At 39.9% G+C, this 25,159-nt stretch overlaps 1 protein-coding gene across 8 annotated transcripts in view; it reads left to right on the top strand.

Annotated features, from left to right (window-relative positions):
• Positions 1 to 25,159, top strand: part of INTS8 (integrator complex subunit 8) — a 73,236-nt gene that overhangs the window by 11,591 nt on the left and 36,486 nt on the right. For 7 of the 8 annotated variants that reach the window (XR_006278715.1, XR_006278713.1, XM_038389448.2 and 4 more), the window contains 8 exons: positions 273 to 324; positions 1,735 to 1,917; positions 4,297 to 4,404; positions 6,946 to 7,101; positions 9,983 to 10,083; positions 10,792 to 10,933; positions 16,677 to 16,747; positions 22,933 to 23,108. Coding sequence is in view for 6 of the 8 variants with exons in the window: in XM_038389448.2 (XP_038245376.1) it covers positions 273 to 324; positions 1,735 to 1,917; positions 4,297 to 4,404; positions 6,946 to 7,101; positions 9,983 to 10,083; positions 10,792 to 10,933; positions 16,677 to 16,747; positions 22,933 to 23,108 (989 nt within the window). In the remaining 2 variants the exon portion in view is untranslated. Of the gene's footprint in view, positions 1 to 272; positions 325 to 1,104; positions 1,642 to 1,734; positions 1,918 to 4,296; positions 4,405 to 6,945; positions 7,102 to 9,982; positions 10,084 to 10,791; positions 10,934 to 16,676; positions 16,748 to 22,932; positions 23,109 to 25,159 lie in introns of those variants that run through there. The other variant, XM_043507584.1, reaches the window with a different exon arrangement.

Below are 25,159 nucleotides of genomic sequence, written 5' to 3'. Positions count from 1 at the left end.
GAACCTCCTATGTCTGTCTCTGAGACTAAACTGATCATTTAATGGGAAGATTCTCTATGGAGAGATCCAGTTAAAATACCCAATAGTTTTAAAATAACAATTCATCAGTTCCTGCAAAAGCATATTTATTAATTGTGAAGCCCAAAAGTACTGTAAGTATTTAAGGGATTGGGCTACATTTCTAATTAACATAGTTGTTGGTTTGTCCTGTAATTAGTATTGTGACTTGCAACCTAAAAATCTTTTTTTTTTTTTTCCCCCTTTTCCTTCAGAATGAATCAGATACAACAGGAAAAGGAACTTACAGAAAATATTTTAAAAGTGGTGAGTGCTTTTTCCTTTATTTTTGTTTAGATTTCAGACATACATGTGAGTGTACAAAAGGGTTTATCTACTAGAGGTGCAATGTAATATATAATATATATATATATTGCATCCGTAGTATTTTAACTTCAGTCTTTTACAGGATATCATGTTGGTTAATAAACTTTTTCACTTATTTGTATATCTGGGTTTTTCTGTTTATCTCTGGATAATGTAAAAAATTTGCTTTGTCTAGTGAAAACGTTCTTTATGGCAGTCTTTTTTGTGTGTGTGTTCTCACAAATTGAGTAGACATAGGTGGGGTATAGTCATGTGACAGTGATAATTACGTGACAGAATGCTTATGCTTTGAAATTGAATGACAGCAAAAAGGAAAATAGATATATGTACCTATTTTAAGTTCTGGGTTCTTTTTTAGAATTCATCACTCACATGCTTCATATATCTAGCTCTCAACTAAAGTCCAGTGTATATAATGTGTTCTACTTTTTGTGGGGAGTAGAAGGATAGGAAAAATACTCTCCAAATTTGTGATAGTTGACATAGTTGAATTTATTGCTATGAAAACGTTTTTAAAAGAAAATGAAAACATTGCATTACGATGTTGAACTAATTTCTTCTGTGGTTTGTTTCCACTGTTTTTCATGATTTTTTTTTTTTCAGATATGGGAAAATGCTTTCAGAAAGCCAATTTCTATAGTGTCTCTTAGACAAATTGTACAGTTTTTATTTACTGAGATAATTATGTATCCATTGCTGAAAATGTAAATAATTTTGAATAGGAAATTAAAATAATTCTCCTGTCCTATTCAAGCCTTCTGATAAGTCTCACCGTTTTTTAATTCTTCAGGAAACCTTATTCTGAAAAAGGTCCTATGTGAAAATTTGCCTAAAATTGAGCTTGATAAAAACAAAATATCTCAGAATTTAGGACCCCAAAAGGCTATTTTACCTTTTTTCTTTTTTTTTTTTTTAAAAATTCAAATGGAAACGGTTTATTTTTAATAAGTGAAACATTCAGATGAGGGTCTACTACCCAACCATTGTAACTTGCTAATGCACTGGAAACTGACTAAAATCAGGAAGTGAAGCTGACAAAAAGTAATTGCAAGTTTTTCTACTGTACAAATGGAACAAAATATAAAAAATTAAATGGAATAGATGGTGAAAAGTAAGGCTCCAACACTGCATTCAGTGAGTGCCAAAAACTCTCATAGACTTTTTTGTGAGAATTTTGGATGCACAAGAAATGCGGGATCAGATGCTACGTTAGACTTTTACAATTGAAATTTTAATAATAGTATATCTGTAACACAGGTAAGGAATGTGGGTTTTTTTATAAAATATGTGAATTTAAACTCAACAATAAGAGAATAATTTGATTTTTAAAATGCACTTAAATTATTTTAGCTGAAAGAGCAGGCTGCTGATTCCATCCTGGTGCTAGAAGCAGCACTTAAATTAAACAAAGATCTTTATGTCCACACTATAAGAACTCTGGATTTATTAGCCATGGAGCCTGGTATGGTGAATGGAGAAACTGAGAGTTCCACAGCTGGATTGAAAATCAGTACTGAGGAAATGCAATGCCAGGTACATTAAAAAGTTGCAAGCTTTTAGTTTAGTACTTACATTTCTTTTTTTCCTCTGGACAAAGTCACTGAAGTGTTGTTACAGTCTAAATTAAAACATTCTACGATTTGAACTTTTTGTCCCTCAATTAATCCAAATAAGATTTTGTTTCGGTTTTTTAAAATACATTAAAGCTGTTTCAGCATTGTAGACCTACTGCTGTTCATGCTTTTTCTCACAGCCCTCCCCTTTTTTTTTTTTCTTCAGAGAAGAGAGAGAGAGGACGTGAGCCTTGATGTTGGCATGGAAAGTTGTAATAGAATTAGGGCTGTCACATAATTTCAGTTAACTCACGCAATTAACTCAAAAAATTAACTGCTATTTAAATAATTAATCACTATTAATTGCAGTTTTAATTGCACTGTTAAACAATAAACCAATTGAAATTTATTAAATATTTGTGGATGTTTTTCTGCATTTTCAAATATATTGGTTTCAGTTACACCACAGAATACCAAGTGTACAGTGCTAATTTTGTATTTATTTTTGATTACAAATATTTGCACTGTAAAACAACAAACAAAAGAAATAGTATTTCAGTTCACCACGTACAAATATGACAGTGCAGTTTCTTTATGGTGAAAGTGCAATTTACATTGTAGATTTTTATTTTATTTTTATTTTTTTTTGTTACATAGCTGCACTCAAAACCAAAACAATGTAAAACTTTAGAGCCTATAAGTCCACTCAGTCCTACTTTCTTGTTCAGCCAATCGTTCAGACAAAGAAGTTTGTTTACATTTATGGGAGATAATGCTGCCCTCTTTTTATTTACAATAAAGTGAGAACAGGTGTTCACATGGCACTTTTGTAGCCAGTATTGCAAGATATTTATGGTCCAGATATGCAAAACATTCGTATGCCCCTTCACGCTTCAACCACCATTCCAGAGGACATACTGATGATGCTAATTTTAAAAAAATGCATTTAATTAAATTTGTGACTGAACTCCTTGGGGGAGAACTGTATATCTCCTGCTCTGTTGTACCCGCATTCTGTCATATATTTCATGTTATATGAGTCTCAGATGATGACTCAGCATATGTTGTTCATTTTAAGAACGCTTTCACAGCAGATTTAATAAAACGCAAAGAACGTACCAATGTGAGCTTTCTAAAAATAGCTACAGCATTTGACCCACGGTTTAAGAATCTGAAGTGCATTTCAAAATCTGAGAGACGAGGTATGGAGGAGCATGCTTTCAGAAGTCTTAAAAGAGCAATACTCGGATGCGGAACCTACAGAATCCGAACCACCAAAAAAGAAAATCAGCCTTCTGCTGGTGGCATCTGACTCAGATGATGAAAATGAACAGGTGTTGGTCCGTACTGCTTTGGATCATTATTGATCAGAACCCGTAATCCGCATGGATGCATGTCCTCTGGAATGGTGGTTGAAGCATGAAGGGACATAGGAATCTTTAGCACGTCTGGCACGTAAATAGCTTGCGATGCCGGCTACAACAGTGCCTGGTCTCACTTTCAGGTGACGTTGTAAACAAGAAGGGGGCAGCATTATGTCCTGCAAATGTAAATAAACTTGTTTGTCTGAGCAATTAGCTGAACAAGAAATAGGACTGAGTGGACTTGTAGGCTCTAAAGTCGTACATTGTTTTGTTTTTGAATGCAGGTGTTTTTTTTACATAATTCTACATTTGTAAGTTCAACTTTCATGATCTAGAGATTGCAATATAGTACTTGTATTAGGTGAATTAAAATACTATTCCTTTTGTTTTTTACAGTGCAAATATTTATAATCAAAAATAAACATAAGGTGAGAACTGTACACTTTGTATTCTGTTGTAATTGAAATCAATATATTTGAAAATGTAGAAAACATAAACAATAATAGAACACCATTTAAATATTTTTTGAACAGCACGATTAATCACAATTAATTTTTTTAATCGCTTGACAGCCCTAAATAGAATCATATTGTTTTCTACAGAAATGCACAGTCTGTGCAAACACATAAGCTACTTTTCCTGCTCTGATGAGCTTGCAGTATAAAAAGACAGAAACAAATGAAGGCCATGGGAAAACATATACAACATATCAAAAAGTTAAATAGAAGGAGAAGTGGGAGTAGTTTAAAGTGCGTACACTGGACCCTTGCTAGAACGTGGCGTTTGGGATCCATGCACCTTAATGTGGAAACTGCGTTATCATGCATCCCAATTTAAATATTTAAATTTGGGATCCATCACTGCGACCATGCTATATGTGAATCTGTGCTATAGCGAGGGTCCACCGTATATAAATGTCAACCTGAAACACTTACCTAAAATGTGTGTGTTAATTTTTAACTTACTGTTTTGATATTAAATAATGATTGTTGCAGGTCTGTTATGATTTGGGTGCAGTCTACTTCCAGCAGGGCTCCACAAATGCATTTGTTTATGAAAATGCCAAGGAGAAGTTTTTTAGAACAAAGGAATTGATTTCAAAGGTAAGCTTAATCATACATTACGTTCAAACATTAGAGGTCTAGAAACTGAATCTCCTTGAAAGCCAGCAAACTAAACATAGCTTAAAAGATTAATTTTTTTCCCAAGAACTACCTAAAAACTCCACCAACAGAGTGCTTAAACTCAAGCTCAGTTTCAGAGGCATGTATCCCTGAAGTTAAGTGAGTGATCTTCCACTGGTCACTGGTGTCTCAAATCTGTGTTGGATAAAACCAGTTTTATAGTATGTAAGCCCCTTTAGTTCTTACACACTCAAATGCTATGGTAATGGACATGGCGTAAATGCCTTTCCCTTCATACTCTTGCAGGCAGCTGTCCCTTATAGATGTATGCAGTTTTGAATGTAACTGACTAGCCTATGGTCTGCAAATTTGTGTGCTTACAGAGGATTTTGAGATAACTATTCCAAATGTTGATGATCTAGTCAGTGGATGAAAAATAGGATTGGACAACTTTCCAGTTACAGTGTGATGTCTTGTATGTATAAAGATAGCCATAGAAAGATTATGGCATGTTTTGCTCAAAAAATCAAACAAGAACACTTCTTTTAGATGATACCTCTTCAAAATGAACATGTGTATGTGCGCCAAAGAAAAGAGTTTGACAGATGTGGTTTCTTTTAGGTGTAATTGCAGATCTGACAGACAACTCACTTAGTTTTCTACAAATTTGTCCACTTGTTGAAACTTTTTTTTAGAAAGCAGTTGTCATCTCTCTGGTTTGATTGCCTATCTTGTATGGTATATATTCACTGAACATTGAGCTTATAGTGGAAAACTATTGAGCTGTAGATTGAAATAACTTTGCAGTGAGCAGCAATACTATAGCTGTTTCTCTGGGTTGGCAGTGCTTGCTGAAGACTTTCCTCTGCTCAAGACAAATAATTTTCCATTGTAAATTTGTTTGCATTATAAAACCATTTTTTAAAAACCAAAACTTTACTGGGAAGAATCCCGTACTTCCACACTTCTTAATAGTGTCTGCCAGTGATACAAGAATATTTCCCTATGGACTTTCTCACTACAGTAGCAAATATTCTGAGGAAAGTTTTGGTGTTCTGCATATTTCCTACTGTAGTTGAGAAGGTGACAGGCAATTGTTAGGCAAATTTCCATCTCGTTTTGTTTGGATTGTTCACCAAAATAGAATTGAGATGGAGGAATCCTGGAAAAAGACCACAAATTGTCTGAGGAGCTGAGCTGGATAGCCTTTCTCAGCATATTTTACCATGCCTTATATATGATGATATCATTTCATCTTACTTTATTACCAGAAATCTGGTTGGCAAATGTGCCTTTTTACAAGAGGAAAATGTGTTTATCTACAGATGAGCCTGCTTTAAGTTGATAGAGGTTATAGAATTTCCAGTAGTTGAGAGAGAAACTTGTGGTTTATACCATTGTTAAAAGTTGTCTCTCACAACTAAATCATTGCATTTCAGTCCAGAATTAGCTAAAACTGTTCTCATGCAAAAATCACAAACTTAAAATAACCCCCAAAAAACCACCCACAATTTTTTTTTCTTCAGATATCTTTTAGGACTTGAGACTAGAACTTATATTTTGTTTATCAACTCATTTTTTCTCTTCTGTCTCTTTAAAACAACTTAAACTAGTAATAGTAGATAGTAGCAGAATTTTGATCTTTTTAAAGATGCAAGCTCGGTCAATGTGGCTGTTTTTAAACAGAAGCTTTGTCTCTATCGGCCACCTTCTCTTCTTTGATTCATTCAGTTAGAGGAAGCTTATTAAAAAGGGAAAACTCATGTTGGTTAAATGTAGAAGTTGTGTTTTAATATAGTGCTAAAGTTATACTAGTTTAAAATCATTTAGAAAATTCAAAAGATTAGATTTCCAGAGTAATAATGCCTTGGCTGTACAGCACATTCTGTGTTCTATGGTATCGTAACAGAAATATATTAAACTACATATTTAAGAACGATAAACAGGAATGGGAGATACATGTGCAATGTGGTTGTTAACATTGCTGTAGAAATCCAGAACACTTTATTTCCTGCTTCTGATTTTTTTTAGATTAAAAACTTAATGTTCTATTCATTTTAGGATGTGGGTTTATTTGCATTTAGTTTTGTAGTTCTTCTATGGCCCTGGAGGGAGGAGGCAAAAGGGGGAAATAAATGGTCAGTAGCTGAATGTGCAAGTGTATCTGATCAGTGATCAACTTGGACCAAACTTTCCATATTACTAAAACAACCTTTAATAAAATCTAAGATGATAAAAATGTTTCCACAATTTAAAAACATTTTCTTGCCTCGCGGTGAATCCAAATATGAAATCATAATGAAACTGGCATTTGTCTGCTTGGTCAGTGAAAAATCAGATGGAAAGAGCACATGTGAATAGAAAAAAAATTAATTGATTTTTTTAAAAATTATTTGCTTTTATTTAATATTGATGATTCCTTAAAATAGAAGTTGTGAATGCTCAACCTTGCTCAGAATTAAGCCCATAATTATTCATAGAATCTAGGTAGCTAAAATTTGATGTGTTCTTATTTTACAGATTGGTTCATCATCACTTCATTGCACCATAGATGAGAAGAGGTTAGCTGGGTACTGTCAAGCTTGTGGAGTTCTTACATCATCTTCCAATAGCACATCACAACAGTCAACTCCTTATTGTCAAATCCATTGCTATATGAGATGTGGCAACTATCAGGTAAAGTACTGAAAAAACAATTTGGAGTCTTTTGACTTGAATGAGTTCATACCTAAGATTTCTTCTTCAAGTAGTATCCACAGTGCTCCACTGTAGGTGTGCTTGCGTCCCTGTGCTGCTGATCAGAGAACTTTGGTAGCAATGTCCATTAGGATCACCCATGTGCTGTCTCTCCCCACGCCTGCCATGAGGCTAGTCAGCACACAGGCTAACCCACCTCAGTTCCTTTGCAACTTCCCTGGCTAGATCGTTACTTTCTATTTGCATGTCTATGGTTAATTGGTATAGTTTTGGTTTTTCTTCACTCTTTTTCCCCCCCCCCTCCAATTTTATTTATTTCCCCCGTTTTTTTCTTCCTCGTTGGGGACCCTTCCCCCTATGAGGTATGCCTGGTTCACCGGACTTCAAGAAGTGCCTCACTTGCAAGGAAACAATCCTGGTTGCAGACAAGCACTCCCAGTGCGTTTGCTGCCTCAGGGAAGGCCACATCAGCAGAAGTGTGGTTTCTACCAGCAACTCGGGCCCCGGTCACATAAGGGTAGAGAGTTCCGACAAGATTATCTTCATGTAAGTGACTCTTGGACCCTCTCAGTACCCACGCCACAAGTCACTTGGCAGACATGAGTCATCCCCAAATTCCTCTATATCTAAAGGCTCTTGAGTCGAAGAAGCAAATTGCTGACCCTTCTCACAAATCATCAAAGAAGAGAGTGGGAAGCACCCATAGTGAGCCCCAAGATAGCCATAAGTGATCTCCATCATGCTTGGTATCTTTGGTACCGAGACTCTCCCAGTCTAGTAGCCACGGCTCTCAGAAACTGACAGCAGCAGGTACCGTTGACATGCCCACAGACCCACTTGGCACTAGCACCGAGTGGTTGGTACCAAGGGACACAAGTAAGAACTCTGCTAAAAAGGCACTCCCAATAGGTGAGTCTGTATCAGTACCATCATTGACACCTCATCCAGCACCAGAGTGATAAGTACAGGCAAGCTCCACGGCACCCCACCATCAGCACTGAGCCAGTCAGTACTGGCAGAATTCCACCACTCCAGGTACCTCTGTGTATCAGACATATCGGAGTCCCTGCTTCTCAGTACTGGACTCTCCATACCAAACCTCTGCCTACCACAGGAATCATCCCCGCTGCCATGAGAGCGAGAGTTCAAACAGTGATCAAAGGAGGTGGTGTGTCAGTACTCCTCCCAGGCTCCATATGGTACTCAGTATACCTTCAGATCACCCCACCATCATCATCCTGGTACGGTCGCCCATGGGCATCACTACTGGGCTCTGTCACCACCACCCTAGTGGCCACATTGGGACCTTGGGTGCCATATTGCCAGCATGCCTCTCGAGCTTCGAGCCTCACCCGTGAACCCTTGAGGCACACCCCCTTGGCCTCAGCATCCAGAGCTTCGGTGCCTCCAGAAGACATTATGGAGGAACCCCAAGGAACATATTCTCCTCCTCCCCAGACGAAGCTGTCATGCTTTCCCCACCATCTCTGTGTGACTACTTTCGTCTCTTCCAGGATTTGGCAAAGAGAGTTGCAGACAGTCTCCAGATACCTCTAGAGGAAATCAAGGACACTCACCGTCATCTACTTGACATTGTCCATTCATCCTCTTCCTCAAATATAGCCCTTCCTATTAACAAGGCCATCTTGTACCTGGCAAGAACCATCTAGCAAACTCCAGTATCAGTAGTGCCTGCCTGCAAGCGGGAGGACAAAAACTCTATGTCCCAGCTAAGGAATCTGACTTCCTCTTCTCCCGCCCTCCACCCAACTCTATCATAGTGGGTATTGTGACCTCCTACGGCCATCAACACCAGATGGGGTCCACTGCCTGTGACAGGGACTGCACACGCCTGGACCTTTTCAAAAGAAAGGTGTACTCCTTGACCACCTTCAGTTCTGTATTGCCAACTGCCAAGCCCTCATGGTGAAGTATGATTATATAAATTATTGAAAACTGAATGATTTTATTGAACAGCTGCCAGCATCACATCATGACTAATTAAAAGCCATTATTCAGGAGGGCTAGTTAGTAGCAAAGACAATCCTCCTCCCCTCTACTTCAGAGTTCTTGTCAATGACTGCGGTAGAGAAGGAACTGAGGGGGTTACTGTGCGCTGGCTAGCCTCATGGCGGGGCATGAGGGGAGAGAGTGCATGTGCAGACCTAACGGACACTACTCCAAAGTTCTCAGATCAGCAGCTCAGGGATGCAAGCACACCTCCTGTGGAGCACCCACAGGGGGACACATCTTGAAGAACCATTGTTACTGCACAAGGTGAGTAACTTCCTCTTCTCAGGATAACTATAGTATGCCATGGAGGCATTGTTACCTAGGAATTAGAGCAGTGGTGGGCAACCTGCGGCCCATCAGGGCAACGTCACCAAACTGTTTGTTTACATTTGCACAGCCACCCACAGCTCCCAGTAGCCAAGATTTGCCATTCCCGGCCTGTGAGCTATGGGCGGCCGTACAAATGTAAACAAATGGTCTGGTGGCCTTCCAGCAGCTTGCTCTGATGGGCAGCAGGTTGCCTACCACTGAATTAGAGGGATATTGCAGTCAAAACTTGTTTCTCTTTCCAACTTTTCTAGTCACTCACTGTGTGACTTTAGGGAAGTAATTTAATCTCTGCTTTGGTTTCCTGATCTGTAAATAGGGTATAAAACCTACCTCATAAAGGAGGTGGAAGATTTAATGAGCAGTTTTTGTAAAGGCTTTTCAAGGTCTCATTTAGGTGCAGGTTGGGTGGTGGGGACATCTTAGTTTGATCAGTTACATTTGATAGCCTTGTCTATTAATCTCTAGTTAGAGAAATACCTTTTGAAATTGATACAATATTTATCTGTTTATGTTCTAGGAGTTAGTGAAGATTTTTCTTGAAGATAATCTAACTCTCAGTTTACCTGTTCAGTTCAGACAGTCTGTGCTGAGAGAACTCTTCCAGAAAGCGCAGCAGGGGTGAGTAGTTAGCATTAGCAGCTGTATAACAGTAATTCCTAGGAGCACCAGTCATGACAGGACCCCACTGTGCTAGGTGTACAAACACAGAACAAAAAGTCAGTCCCTCCCCCCAGAGATCTTGCTGTCAACTTGAATGATGAATCTTTGAAACTAAAACAATTTTTTATTGTTAATGCTTTCCACAGAAACTGTCTGAAGAATTCAGACACAAGTAATTAATTGGAGGAAGGTCAGTCTTGTGATGAGAGAAACTGAACATTCTGCATAGATATAATTCCTCAGGCATGTATTTCACTAGTGTCGCACAATGACAGAACTTCTTATAAAGAAGGGTAACATGAATACAAAAATGTATATGAAATCTTTTTCACTTAACTCTAAGCTTTAATGCCCTTTAAGAGCTTTCCCAAAACCTGCTACTCTAGTCCTAGCTGTTCAGGCAAACCATTTGAAGCCCATGGCTCTGGAGCAGACATGAGCATTCTTAAGAATGCTGGGAGGGGCCCTGATCCAGGACTGAGACCCCAAGGCACTGCTGTAATACAAATAATAATTTTTAAACACTATCTTATGGACATGCTCAGAGCAATGTTAGACAACACGGTGCTTAAAATGCTGGTGGTTATCTGTTATCCTGTCTAGATACCCTTTGCATGGCTGTCAAAGAAGGTCTGTAATCTTATTGCGTTTTTTGTATTCATGCAGGAATGATGCTCTAGATGAAATCTCTTTCAGAATCTGTACATGCAACACTGTATATGATGTAATGCAGGGTCGAGCAATTGGTATTCAGTTTAACCAACTATTTCTTAAACCGAACAAAGAGAAAATAGACTTTCTTCTTGAGGTAAGATGTGATTCTTGAAACTGAAAGCGCACAGTTAACTGAAAAATCTAATTTCTAACACCCTAAAATTTGTAAAACTGAAAGATTAGAGGTGAAAATGTTTTTCTTTAATTTTGAGCTTACTTTGTACATTTCAGATGGTTCAGTATATAGTCGGTCCCACTTCTGTGTTGATAGTTGACTCACTTCTTTGACTCAGGAACAGAGGTACCCATTTCTCCAAACGCTGTGGCAGTGAAGCTGCCAAAGTTTTCAAGTTTAATTAGACATTGCCCTGTTTTTCCTTAAACAAAAAATATTTCTTAATTTCTAAATTATGAAGAATTGTCCTGGAAAAATGTATAGATCCTAGAGGAGCCAGAGGGGGAGTAAAAGAGCATTCAGGGAAGGAATTTGATGTCCTCCAAGACTCCTTCATTGAGCTGAGGAGGGAGGGAGAAGACAGGGAAGTGGTTTGTTTTGTTTTTTCTTCTCACCATCCTTTAGTGGATCTGAAGTGGGAAGCAGAGAAGTGGTCAAGAAGGTTTAAAAGGTTTCTTCCCAATACCCTAGTGCCACTCCTGGAGCCAGAGAGGGGAGCATCTAGGACAGGCATGGGCAAACTACGGCCCGGGGGCTGCATCTGGTCCTCCAGACGTTTTAATCTGGCCCTCAAGCTCCTGTCGGTGAGCAGGGTCAGGGACTTGCCCCACTCCACATGGCTTCCTGAAGTAGCGTCATGTCCCCCCTCCGGTTCCCACGTGAAGGGGCAGCCTGGGGACTCTGCAGTCCTCCCACGCCCCAAGTGCTGCCCCCCCGCTCCCATTCGCTGGGAACTGTGGCCATTAGGAGCTGCAGGGGCAATGCCTGAAGACAGGGCAGCGCGCAGAGCCTCATGGCCATGCCTCCACATAGGAGCCGGAGGAGGGACATGCTGCTGCTTCTGGAAGCTGCTTGAGTTAAGCATCACCCGGAGCCTGCATCCTTGTCCCCCTCCCATGCCCCCACCCTGTTCCCTCTCCCACCATCTAAACCCCTTGGTCCCAGCCCGGAGCACCCTTCCATGCCCCAACCCCTAATTTTGTGAGCATTCATGGCCCGCCATGCAATTTCCATACCCAGATGTGGCCCTTGGGCAAAAAAGTGCCCACCCGTGATCTAGTAGGAAGTCTCTCATTCCTCAGACTTTTGCAGTGAACCATGGAGTGTGTCCCTAGGACACACCCAGCAACAAGAATTAGAGCCTTTACTCTAAGGTCACTTTAGGTCCTCTCTATAGGTTGGAAAGAATAATGCGACTGGGGGGAGTCCTTTGAACTTCCCAACACGGCCTAGTAGAAACAGTTGGAAGAATAGAAGCTGGAGATCCCTTCATAATGTAGAGGAGAAATATTGAAGAGCAGCCCTTCCACTATACACCATCGTGGGTTACTGGAGGGGGAAAAAGGGAAGGTTGAGACTCTTCCCTCCCATGAGCTGGGCAGGGTCAAGGGAGGGATCTTCATTCCACCATACCCTTTCTGGAAACCAGAGTCTGCTTAAAGTGGGGACATGATTTCTGGGGGAATCAAGAATTGGATGCCACAGAACATATTACAGAGGTGACTTGCAAGTTCCTAACAGTACAGGTACTGATTGTTTTGTTATGTGCTGATTGAAAAGGAAGACATCCAATTTCAATACAAAAGCTTAGCTATTTTTAAGGACTGTTGAAGAGGCAGCCAACTGTCTGTCACTCTGTTTGCTGTCCCAGCAAAATCTATGCCAGTGATTGCACAGCCAGCATGGAATCCTTCTGGAGGACGGAGTTTAATTATATTTGAGGCGAGTTAAGGAAATGGGTTTCCATTCCCTTGTTAAGTAGCTTTTAGGCTTCTTGTTGTTTACTCTAAAACCATTTTTTAAAACTCACTTACCTCAGCACCAAATCCTCTTTCTTCTAGTGGTTTTGTTGGTTTCCTTCCTGTTTGGTTTTGACACGTGGTACTTTGTGTTATGTCCAGTATAATGCATGTTGGAGTATTTCATGGAGAATGAGTTGGCAATCAACAAATTTTGAAGGGTTTTGTTATAATCACTTACATTAAATGCCCCTCCTACCTTTACACTTGGGATATTCAGGGTATAACCCTGTATTTTTTACAGGTAGTTAAAACTTTACAGTTCAACTTTTTAAGATGATATTTTGGGTTAAGCTAAAATTAAAACTTCTCATGCTCCCAAATCAGTAATAGCTTAGAGTTTTACAAATAAAACATGAAAATCGCAAAACGGCTTTTTGGGGTGGTTCTAGGTTTCCTGGGCAACAGTCAATAAAATCATAAGCAATACTGGCAGCGTAATAAAATGCAAGAATATAAAAGAAAAGTGCCCTTTAAAGCAAAACTTGATAAATTATGATGAAATACCATAAATCTTGGATTTCCAGCTTACTTTAATTCGACAGTCCTGTAAGGAGCACTCGCATTTGAAAACACATATGAAAATCACCTATGTGATAGCCACTTATTTCAGCAGAAAGAACAAGGAGTACTTGTGGCACCTTAGAGACTAACAAATTTATTTGAGCATAAGTTTTCATGGGCTAAAGACCAGTTCATCAGATGCATGCAGTGGAAAATACAGTAGGAAGATAGATATACAGAGAACATGAAAAAATGGGGGTTGCCATACCAAATGCTCGGCAGCTCTAACACCACATTCTACAGGCCATTACCCTCTGGTCTCACTGAGGGTTACCAAAAGAAACTACACCATCTGCTCAAGAAACTCTCTAAAAAAGCACAAGAACAAATCTACACAGACACACCCCTAGAACTCTGACGAGGGATATTCTGTCTGCTACCCAAGATCCATAAACCTGGAAATCCTGGACGCCCCATCATCTCAGGCATTGACAGCAGGATTGTCTGGCTATGTAGACTCTCCTCAGGCCCTGTGATACCAGCACTCCTAGCTGTCTTTGAGACACCATTGACTTCCTGAGGAAACTACAATCCATCAGTGATCTTCCAGAAAACACTATCCTGGCCACTATGGATGCAGAAGCCCTCTACACCAACATTCCACACAAAGATGGACTACAAGCGGTCAGGAACAGTATCCCCGATAATGTCACGGCAAACCTGGTGGCTGAACTTTGTGACTTTGTCCTCACCCACAACTATTTCACATTTGGGGACAATGTAAATCTTCAAGTCAGCGGCACTGCTATGAGTACCCGCACGGCCCCACAGTATGCCAACATTTTTATGGCTGACTTAGAACAACACTTCCTCAGCTCTCGTCCCCTAATGCTCCTACTCTACTTACGCTAAATTGATGACGTTGGACCCATGGAAAAGAAGCCCTTGAGGGATTCCACCATGATTTCAACAATTTCCATCCCACCATCAACCTCAGCCTGGACCAGTCCACACGAGATCCACTTCCTGGACACTACAGTGCTAATAAGCGATGGTCACATAAACACCACCCTATACCAGAAACTTACTGACAGCTATATGTGCCTACATGCCTCCAGCTTTCATCCACACCACACCACATGATCCATTGTCTACAGCCAAGCTTTAAGATACAACCACATTTCCTCAAAACCCTCAGACAGAGGCAAACACCTACAAGATGTCTATCAAGCATTCTTACAACTACAGTACCCACCTGCTGAAGTGAAGAAACAGATTGACAGAGCCAGAAGAGTACCCAGAAGTCACCTACTACAGGACAGGCCCAACAAAGAAAACAACAGAACGCCACTAGCCATCACCTTCAGCCCCCAACTAAAACCTCTCCAACGCATTATCAAGGATCTACAACCTATCCTGAAGGACGAGCCATCGCTCTCTCAGATCTTGGGAGACAGACCAGTCCTTGCTTACAGACAGCCCCCCAACCTGAAGCAAATACTCACCAGCAACCAAACAACAAAAACACTAACCCAGGAACCTATCCTTGCAACAAAACCTGTTGCTAACTCTGTCCACATATCTCTTCAAGGGACACCATCATAGGGCCTAATCACATCAGCCACACTATCAGAGGCTCATTCACTGCACCTCTACCAATATGATGCCATCATGTGCCAGCAATGCCCCTCTGCCATGTACATTAGTCAAACCGGACAGTCTCTACACAAAAGAATAAATGGACACAAATTAGACATCCAAGAATTATAACATTCAAAAACCAGTTGGAGAACACTTCAATCTGTCTGGTCACTCAATTACAGACCTAAAAGTCGCAATTCTTCAACAAAAAAAACTTCAAAAACAGACTCCCAACGAGAAACAGCAGAACTGGAATTAATCTGCAAACTGGGCACCCGTTAAATTAGACTTGAATAAAGACTGGAAGTGGATGAGTCATTACACTAACTAAAAACTATTTCCCCATGCTAATTTCCCCCCCTGCTGTTACTCACACCTTCTTGTCAGCTGTTTTGAAATGGGCCATCCTGATTATCACTACAAACGTTTTTTTTTCTCCTGCTAATAGCCCACCTTAATCGATTGGTCTGTTAAGATTTGGTATGGCAACCCCCATTTTTTGTGTGTGTGTGTGTGTGTGTGTGTGTGTGTGTGTGTGTGTTTGTATCTTCCTACTCTATTTTCCACTGCATGCACCTGATGAAGTGGGCTTTAGCCCACAAAAGTTTATGCTCAAATAAATTTGTTAGTACTCCTTGTTCTTTCTGCTGATATAGACTAACACGGAAACCACTCACTTCAGTTTCTCTGATCATTTTCTTTAAAAATTCTGGACTGTGTAAGAGCAGCATAAAGTTTAGAAAAACTGATCTGCTGAACAAAAGCATTTAAAATCTCTTTCCTCTCAGAGTTCTTCACAGAGATTAGTCAGCTCTTCCAATGAAGCTTCCATGAGCTATTGCACATGTGGCCTTTAATTGTGGGTGACGCTTATTGCAGCCCTTAGAAGGTAGTGAGCTGTGCCCGAGTTGAATTCATGCTCTTTCATTTCTCTTTATCGCTCTGTTGCTGATTCCCAGGTCTCTATTTGTCTGCTAATATAAGCCACTTCCTATGCCATGCGTAGTAACTACTTATCTCAAACCTATAGCAAAAACCAGATAAAAGTGCGCTGTGCACCAGCCCCCATTGATCCAGCAGCAATCTCTATGCCCAGTTGACAATGGAAATTAATCTATTTTTGACAAATAAGCTTTATCTTTTTCAAACTGATGTAATAAAATGATTAAATTGCTGATAATTAAATTAAGCATGAAAAGTTACTTAAGTTTCTGTTAATATTGGGAGGTACACAGGAGTTTTGTACCTATAGAACTAACTCACCTAAATATTTCACTTTTATCATTAATTAAGTTAAGTGGACTTGATGGTTACATAGCGGTTGCTTTTGTAGTTTGCTAGATTGTTGCTTTTGCTATGATTTTAGCAGCATAGATGTAATTTTCACATTTGGCTCTTACAGATGCCAGCTTTAGGCTCAGGAAGGGAATTGGGTATTAGAGGGAGCATGTAGTGAATCGCATGGTGATCAGGATAACCCCTTTTGTATACAGGGTTAATGATTGGCTTTCTGATCCCACTGTAACATCAACAGTATTTGGAGGATGGGCTATATTAGATGGCTTGCCTCCCTTCACAGGGAGAGAAAATTTACGTGATATTGGTTGCTGCCAGAGAATGAACAGAAAATTGTGGAAATAACTCTTAACACTGTATATAACCAATGAAAATTCAGAATTCCTAGTGATGCTTAATGATTTAACTCTTAAATTTTCTAGGTTTGTTCAAGGTCAATAAACTTAGAACATGCTTCAGAATCTTTGAAAAGAAAAATGGCAGCTTTTCTCAAGTAAGTACCTGACGTGAGACTACTTGCACTGTGCAATGCATAGATACTACCTTGGTATGTTAATGTTTCATGAACTTGTAGGTGAAAAATTAGATAAAGAGGGCAATATTTTTCTTTTTGCCCTCTGTCCCATGCTTTCTGGCGAAGGATACTTGGATGTGGGTTCATCTAGAACTCATGGATGAATGTTTTTGAATAAGGCATAGGGGTTGGTCACTTTAGAGAAATGTATGATGCCACCTTCCCTGGGCCTGAGCGTGATGCCCATCCACAGCACACTCTTGTTCCATTGCTAGAGTAGGAACTCTCTCTTGGATCATTGTGAAAGTGCTCAACTGTTGCCTCACCCCAAGGGTTACATTTTCAAAATCCTGTTTATAATTAATCAGAAATACTCATGCAACACTCCATACATCACAATCAATTCTTACATAAGAACAGCCATATTGGGTCAGACCAAAGGTCCATCTAGAATATTGTTGTCTAACAGTGGCCAATGCCAGATGCTTCAAAAGGAATAAGTAGAACAGGTAATCATCAAAGTGATTCATCGCCTGTCACCCATTTCCAGCTTCTGGCAAAGAGGCTAGGGACACAATCCCTGTCCATCCTGGCTAATAGCCATTCATGGACCTATCCTCCATGAATTTATCTAGTTCTTTTTTGAACCCTTTTCAGAGTAGCAGCCATGTTAGTCTGTATTCGCAAAAAGAAAAGTAGTACTTGTGGCACCTTAGAGACTAACAAATTTATTTGAGCATAAGCTTTCGTGAGCTACAGCTCACTTCATCGGATGCATTTGGTGGAAAATACAATGGGGAGATTTATATATATATATACACACACAGAGAACATGAAACAGTGGGTGTTACTATACACACTGTAAGGAGAGTGATCACTTAAGGTGAGCTATTACCAGCGGGGGTGGAGGGGGAGGAAACCTTTTGTAGTGATAATCAAGGTGGGCCATTTTCAGCAGTTGACAAGAACATCTCGGGAACAGTGGGGAGTGGAGGGGGGAAATAAACATGGGGAAATAGTTTTACTTTTGTGTAATGACTCATCCACTCCCAGTCTCTATTCAAGCCTAAGTTAATAGTATCCAGTTTGCAAATTAATTCCAATTCAGCAGTCTCTCGTTGGAGTCTGTTTTTGAAGCTTTTTTGTTGAAGGATAGCCACCCTCAGGTCTGTAATCGAGTGACCAAAGAGATTGAAGTGTTCTCCAACTGGTTTTCGAATGTTATAATTCTTGACGTCTGATTTGTGTCCATTTATTTTTACGTAGAGACTGTCCAGTTTGACCAGTGTACATGGCAGTGTACATGTACATTGCTGGCACATGATGGCATATATCACATTGGTAGATGCGCAGGTGAAGGAGCCTCTGATAGTGTGGCTGATGTGATTAGGCCCTATGATGGTGTCCCCTGAATAGATGTGTGGACAGAGTTGGCAACGGGCTTTGTGGCAAGGATAGGTTCCTGGGTTAGTGGTTGTTGTGTGGTGTGTGGTTGCTGGTGAGTATTTGCTTCAGGTTGGGGGGCTGTCTGTAAGCAAGGACTGGCCTGTCTCCCAAGATCTGTGAGAGTGATGGGTCATCCTTCAGGATAGGTTGTAGATTCTTGATGATGCGTTGGAGAGGTTTTAGTTGGGGGCTGAAGGTGATGGCTAGTGGCATTCTGTTATTTTCTTCGTTGGGCCTGTCCTGTAGTAGGTGACTTCTGGGTACTCTTCTGGCTCTGTCAATCTGTTTCTTCACTTCAGCAGGTGGGTATTGTAGTTGTAAGAATGCATGATAGCGATCGCATGAGTCATTACACAAAGAAAAACTATTTCCCCATGTTATTTCTTCTCCCCTCCCCCCCCCATTCCTCCGATGTTCTTGTTAACTGCTGGAAATGGCCCACCTTGCTTGTCACCATGAAAGGCTTTCCTCCTTTCCCCCCCCCCCCCCCGCTGCTGGTGATGGCTCATCTTAAGTGATCGCTCTCCTTACAGTGTGTATGATAAAACCCATTGTTTCATGTTCTCTGTGTGTGTATATAAATCTCCCCACTGTATATTCCACCGAATGCATCCGATGAAGTGAGCTGTAGCTCACGAAAGCTTATGCTCAAATAAATTTGTTAGTCTCTAAGGTGCCACAAGTACTCCTTTTCTTTTTTGAACTCTGTTATAATCTTGGCCTTCAGTTAGCTCAGAAAGGAGATTGAACTCTTTGCACACAAATATGTTGCATTTAAATTTTTGTGGAAAAAATAAGCCCCTAGCCAACATAGCTATGCTGGCAAAAAAGCACAGTGTACATGCAGCTACACTGATATAAGAGTGCTTCTGTCAACATTAGTGGCATTATTAAACTCCTTTCGTCACATAAGCTGAATCTACATTAAGGGTATGTCTACACGGGGATCAAAGACCTGTGGCATGACTGCGGCTGGCCCAAGATCAGCTGACTCACAGGGCTTGGGCTGCAGAGCTAAAAATTGCTGTGTAGATGTTCAGGCTCTAGCCCTAGCCCAAGCCCAAACATCTACACAGCATTTTTTCAACTCTGGAGCCCAAGCCCCTTGAACCAGAGCCAGCTGACCCGGGCTGGCCACAAGGGTTTTTTTAATCCCCGTGTAGACATTAATTGGGGACTCTACCAGCATAGCTATACTGGCAAAGCATTTGTAATATAGACAAGGCCTTACCAAAAATGAACCCGATTAGGAATTTCTGGATTCCATTCCTGGCTCTCCCCCAAGAGGGGTGGGTTGATTTAAACCAAAGTAATTTAAATCAGAAATTGAAATTATGACTTGAATCACCAAGTAGAAAGCCTCAATTTAAATAATTGATTTGAATCAACTTTTCCAATAGTACTGCAGTAATCTTCTAAGGAAAGCTGCATTCTCACTGGTTGATATAACCATTGAAACATGTTGATTTAAAACTAAACAGCCTTTACACTGGATTTGGTTTGCTACCTAGGAGGGTACGCTATAACTCTGTACATTTATTGAAGCAAATACGTAGTTTAATATTTTCAGATTATTAATATGAATTATACATATTTAGTGTGTAAGAAAATGGTGAATGATGTATTGCTTATTTACTAATTAACTTTTTGCTCATGATTTGTGTCAAGCCACATTGGGATGGTAACTGGAATTTAAGGAAACAGCATATAAAATTTATTTTTATTAAGCAAAATTGTCCCATAATAGAGTACATGACCTGCTGTTCCATATTTATAGAGCTCGACCTCCAAAGTTAGGTGTTCAGTTTTTCTTTTTTATAAAAAAGGAGTCTTTAACTCAAAGTTTTTGATAGAGGCTCTTTAATGAGAACAAAAGAATAACCATACTGGGTCAGACCAATGGTCCATCTAGCCCAGCATTCTGTCTTCTGACAGTGGCCAATGCCAGATGCTTCAGAGCCAGTGTACAGAACGGGGAAATTTTCAAGTAATCCATAGCTTGTCTTCCAGTCCTATCATCTTGCAATCAGAGACTTAGGGACGCACACAACATGGGGTTGCATCCCTGACCATATTGGCTAATAGCCATTGATGGACCTATACTCCACGACCTCATCTAATTCTTTTTTGAATTAGAAAATCCAGTTATACTTTTGGCCTCCACAGGTTGCCTGTGTTGTATGAAAAAGTACTTCCTTTTGTCTGTTTTAAACCTACAGCCTATTAAGTTCACTGGGTGACCGCTGTGTCACTGTGCCTCCCAGCTGAGAATACCAAATTCAGGACAAGCTGCTGGGGAAAAAGGGCAGACACATCCTGAAACTGGTGGTTATCCTTCAGGAGATATACCAAACCAGCAACAAAAGTAAACTTCTATCTCACCATACCGGCTAACAAGAAGTCAGAAATTCAGACTCCTTAGGTATTCCATTCCTAGATTCAACACCCAGACACTAGACTTTAATGATGAGTGGTTATTTAAAACGAATTTCATCAAACAAAAGGGTTCTTCTGATCCCAAAGGACTAGCTACACACCCAGGTCAATATATAACTTAGATCTTACCCAATAATCACGCTGTTGCCAATCCTTTAGTATCTAATATCTAAATGTTTATTTATAAAAAGAAAGAAAGGTGAGAGTTAAAATTGGTTAAAGGAATCAAATAGATACAAAAAGAAAAGGTGTACTTGTGGCACCTTAGAGACTAACAAATTTATTAGAACATAAGCTTTCGTGAGCTACAGCTCACTTCATCGGATGCATCCGATGAAGTGAGCTGTAGCTCACGAAAGCTTATGCTCTAATAAATTTGTTAGTCTCTAAGGTGCCACAAGTACTCCTTTTCTTTTTGCGAATACAGACTAACACGGCTGCTACTCTGAAAAAAATAGATACAGTAATTGCAGGGTTCTTGGATCAGGCTTGAAGCAGTGATGGAATAAACTGCTGGTTTAAGTCTCTCTGGTTTCTTCCAAATCATCCTCAGTCCCTTGTTAGAATGCTCCCATTAGTGTAAATTCATAGTCCAGAGGTTTGAGCAGGAAAGGGGCAAAATGGAGATGTTCTCAGGGCTTTTTATATTTTCTGCTAAGTGAAGGGAAGCCCATTGTTCTCACTGTGGAAAATTACAGGTAACAAGATGATATTTGGAGTCACATGGGCAAGTCACTTGTCCATGCATGATTTTGCTTTGTCATAGCAGAGGCCATCACAGGGAAGTCCATTAAGTGTAGATAAGCATCTCCCATGGTCCATTGTGAGTTGTGTTCCTCGATGAGCCATTTAACTTGAATAGTCCCTTGAAGAGGTGCAGGCTAAATACCTTGTGGGTGTTACCACAGGAGCAAACGTTTGAAATACGGGATTTGATTTCCAGTTTTTAAAAGATGCCTTTTTGCCTCTAACTTCCTCATTTATTGTTTTACTGTGGTGTTCAGCCATGGTGGCATTTTTTGTTTTCTCTTACAGTTTTTTGGTGGGGGGAGAGGGTTGTTTTTGTTTTTGTGTGGAGTGTACATTTAACTTGAGCCTCTGTTACGGTGTTTTTTTAAAAAGCTTCTATGCCGCTTGCAGGCATTTCACTCTTGTGACTGTTCCTTTTAACTACTATTTTAACTAGCTTCCTCATTTTTATGGTGGTCTCCTTTTTGAAGTTAAATGCTATTGTAGTGGGCTTATCCCCCTCCTGGTTCCCACAAGGATGTTAAATTTAATTCATGATGGTTGCTATGGTGAGCAGTTTAACTATAGTCACCTCTTGGACTACATCCTGTATGCTACTTAGGACTAAATCAAAAATTGCCTTTCCCCTTGTGGGTTCTAGGACTTGCTTCTCCAAGAAGTAGTCATTAATGGTGTCTAGAAATTCTCTGCATCCCATCCTGTGGTGGCATGTACCCAGTCCATATGGGGATAGTTGAAATGCCCCTATATTTTTTTTTTTCTATTTTCATAGCCCCTGATCTCCCTGAGGATTTCATAATCCTCACCACCATCCTGGGCAGGAGGTCAGTAATGTATTCCTACTGCTGTACTCTTATTATTCAAGCATGGAATATCTATCCATAGAGATTGTTACCGTTTGATTCATTCAAGATTTTTACTATATTTGACTGTTTTCTTTCACATATAGTTCCATTCCCCCACCAGCACAACCTTACTGTCATTCTTACATATTTTGTACCCTGCTATTACGATGTCCCATTGATTATCATAATTCCACCAAAAGCATAGTTATTTTTTATTTAGATGTTTTAAGAAATCAATAAGTTTAGGCCTTAGCATATTTTGTATTAAATTAAGATTTCATTTTAAACAAGTTTATTTTTAAAAAAGAAAAACTTACAATTTAAATAAGTGAAAACAATCCAGTTATTTTTCTTGTAATTCATCATGGCCACAAGCTTTATGACCTTTGACAATCTGTTACTTTGTGTCTCAGTTCCCCATCAGTAAAATACCTTCCTTACATTGTGGAAATAGGTTTATTAACATTTGTGCTATGGCTGGATATTGCTCTGACCAAAAGAGCCTTTAAATACACGAATGCGTATGCTTCCCACAAAAGGGAATGACTGAAATCTTTTATCTGATGGAAATAATACCATTATTAATAAGCACAGAAAGTTATTTGAAATGTCATATGTAAGCAATAAAAACTTTTATTTTACTTCAAAGTAATCTTCCAGCTAATGACTAACTTTTAACTTACTCAGGAATGTGTGTTTGAGTTTGGAAGATCTTCAGCTTGTCTTCATGATATCCTCTCATGAGCTGTTCATAACCTTACTGAAAGATGATGAACGGAAGCTGCTGATTGATCAAATGAGGAAAAGATCACCTCGAATCAATCTGTGCACTAAACCTGTGACTTCGTTTTATGATATTCCAGGTCTGTTTCCCAGCAAGTTTCCTAAGTGCTTTAAAGTATTTCTTTTTATGGCTAAAGTGGTGGTGATGATATTCTGATGCATGTTTAAAAAAAAACTTCAGGCACTATTATTTCTATCTTTAGTAAATGACTGTGTGGATCTACACTTTTACTGGGATAGCTGTGTCAGTTAAGGGTGTGGTGGTGGTGTTTTTTTTTTCACACCCTATTTCTGCAAAAGCCCTACTGCAGATGCAATTGCACCAGTAAAGAATTCCTTTTGCCAGTACAGCTTATTTCATTTGGGGAATTGGTATAAGGTATACTAGCAAAAGCACTCTTTTGTCAATATAAGCTACATCTGGGTTAGGAGGGTTTATTGGTGTAGCTATACCAGCAAACTCATTCTGGTGCAAACAAAGCCTATGTAATTTAAACTTCTAGATTTTGTTTTAGACCTTATCACTATCCTTGACTGAAAAACTAAGGTAAATTTTAAATGAGTGCTTATTTTTACATAATATTTAAGTAACGTTAAAGATGAGTAGATAGTTGAAGAGCTTTCTCTTAATATATCAGTTTAATCTCATTTTGCCTAATTAAATCTCAGATTCAAATACAAGATTATTTCAGTTTTTGCAGCATTCTGTTCTATATTTAGTTATTGGGTTTGGCCCTTCTTAACTAGCAAGGGAAGATAAGTCTGAGTCCATGTCTATGCTACAAACTTTGGTCAATGTAAGTTATGTCGGCATAAAGCCACCACAGTTAGTATATCATTTTGTGTATGTGCATACTTGGCTTTTTGCATAAGTGCTACTGCACTTACCAGCAGTGCTTGTGTTTGATGCATAGTGCAGCACACTATGGATAAGTGTCCCAGTGTGAAACCCACCATCATCCAATGGTGCTATCTTTTGGAAAGTTTTAGCAATGCATATTAGGGCAGAAATGAGTCACACTGGGGTGACTGTGAGCAAGGGATCAAATTCCCAGCATGCCACTCTCTCCATGCCATAATGTCACCTGTATCCCATAACTTTCACTTTTTTTTAAAAAAAAAAAAAAAAATCCCAGAAATCCTTACAGGCATCCTCACTGTCTGCCATCTCTGGTAGAAGCATGGAGCCTGCACAGCTCTGCTCTATTGTCCTAAGTGTTGCAAGCGCAGGATGCACAATCCTCGGTATTTGCGGAGCTACTGCTGTGGGACATAGTGAGAACAAACACAAGGTTTGTTGGTGACTTGTTTAGAGCAGCTCTGGGCTGCTTCTGGGCTTGAAAAATGAGCATGACTGGTTGGATCTCATTGTAATGCAGGTTTGGGATGACAAGCAGTGGTTGCAGAACTTTCGGATTTGCAAGGCCACATTTCTGTATCTATGTCCCATTCTTGCCCCAGCCCTCCAATGCAGGGCCACTAAAATGAGAATTGTAATGACAGTGGAGAAGTGAGTGGCAGTTGCACTGTGGAAACTTCCATTGCTGGATTGCTAGTGGTCAGTGGGAAATCATATGGGAGCTGGAAAATCCTCTGCAGGCACTGTCATCATGCAAGTGTGCAAGGCCATTTAATCGTCTCCTGCTATGCAGAACTGTGACTCTCAGCAACTTGAAGGGCATAGTGGATGGATTTGTAGCAGTAGGGTTCCCAAACTGCTGGAACAACAGACAGCACACGTATCCTTATTTTGGCACCAGACCACCTTACAGCAGATTAACTCAACAGAAACAACTATTTTTCTGTGGTTATGCAAGCATTGGTGGATCACTGGGGATGCTTCACCGACACCAATGTTGGCTGGTCAGGGAAGGTGCATGATCCTTTTAACTTTAAGAACATAAGAATGTTCAGAAAGTTGAAAGCAAGCACTTTCTTTCCTGACCAGCCATTAAATATCACCAGTGATAAATGCCAGTAGTGATCCTGGGGAATCCAACCTACCCTTTGCTCCTCTTGCTCATGAAGCCTTGTATCAGTCACCTGAGCAGCAGCAAGGAAAGATTCAACTACCAGCCCCGCAGGTGCAGAATAACAGTGGAATGCACTTTTGATAGATTGAACGGATGCT

Source organism: Dermochelys coriacea, chromosome 2, assembly GCF_009764565.3.
Source record: "Dermochelys coriacea isolate rDerCor1 chromosome 2, rDerCor1.pri.v4, whole genome shotgun sequence".
Taxonomy (NCBI): Eukaryota; Metazoa; Chordata; order Testudines; family Dermochelyidae; genus Dermochelys; species Dermochelys coriacea.
The sequence above is the reverse complement of the archived record's forward strand: the minus strand, read 5'-3'. Positions and strand labels throughout refer to the sequence as shown.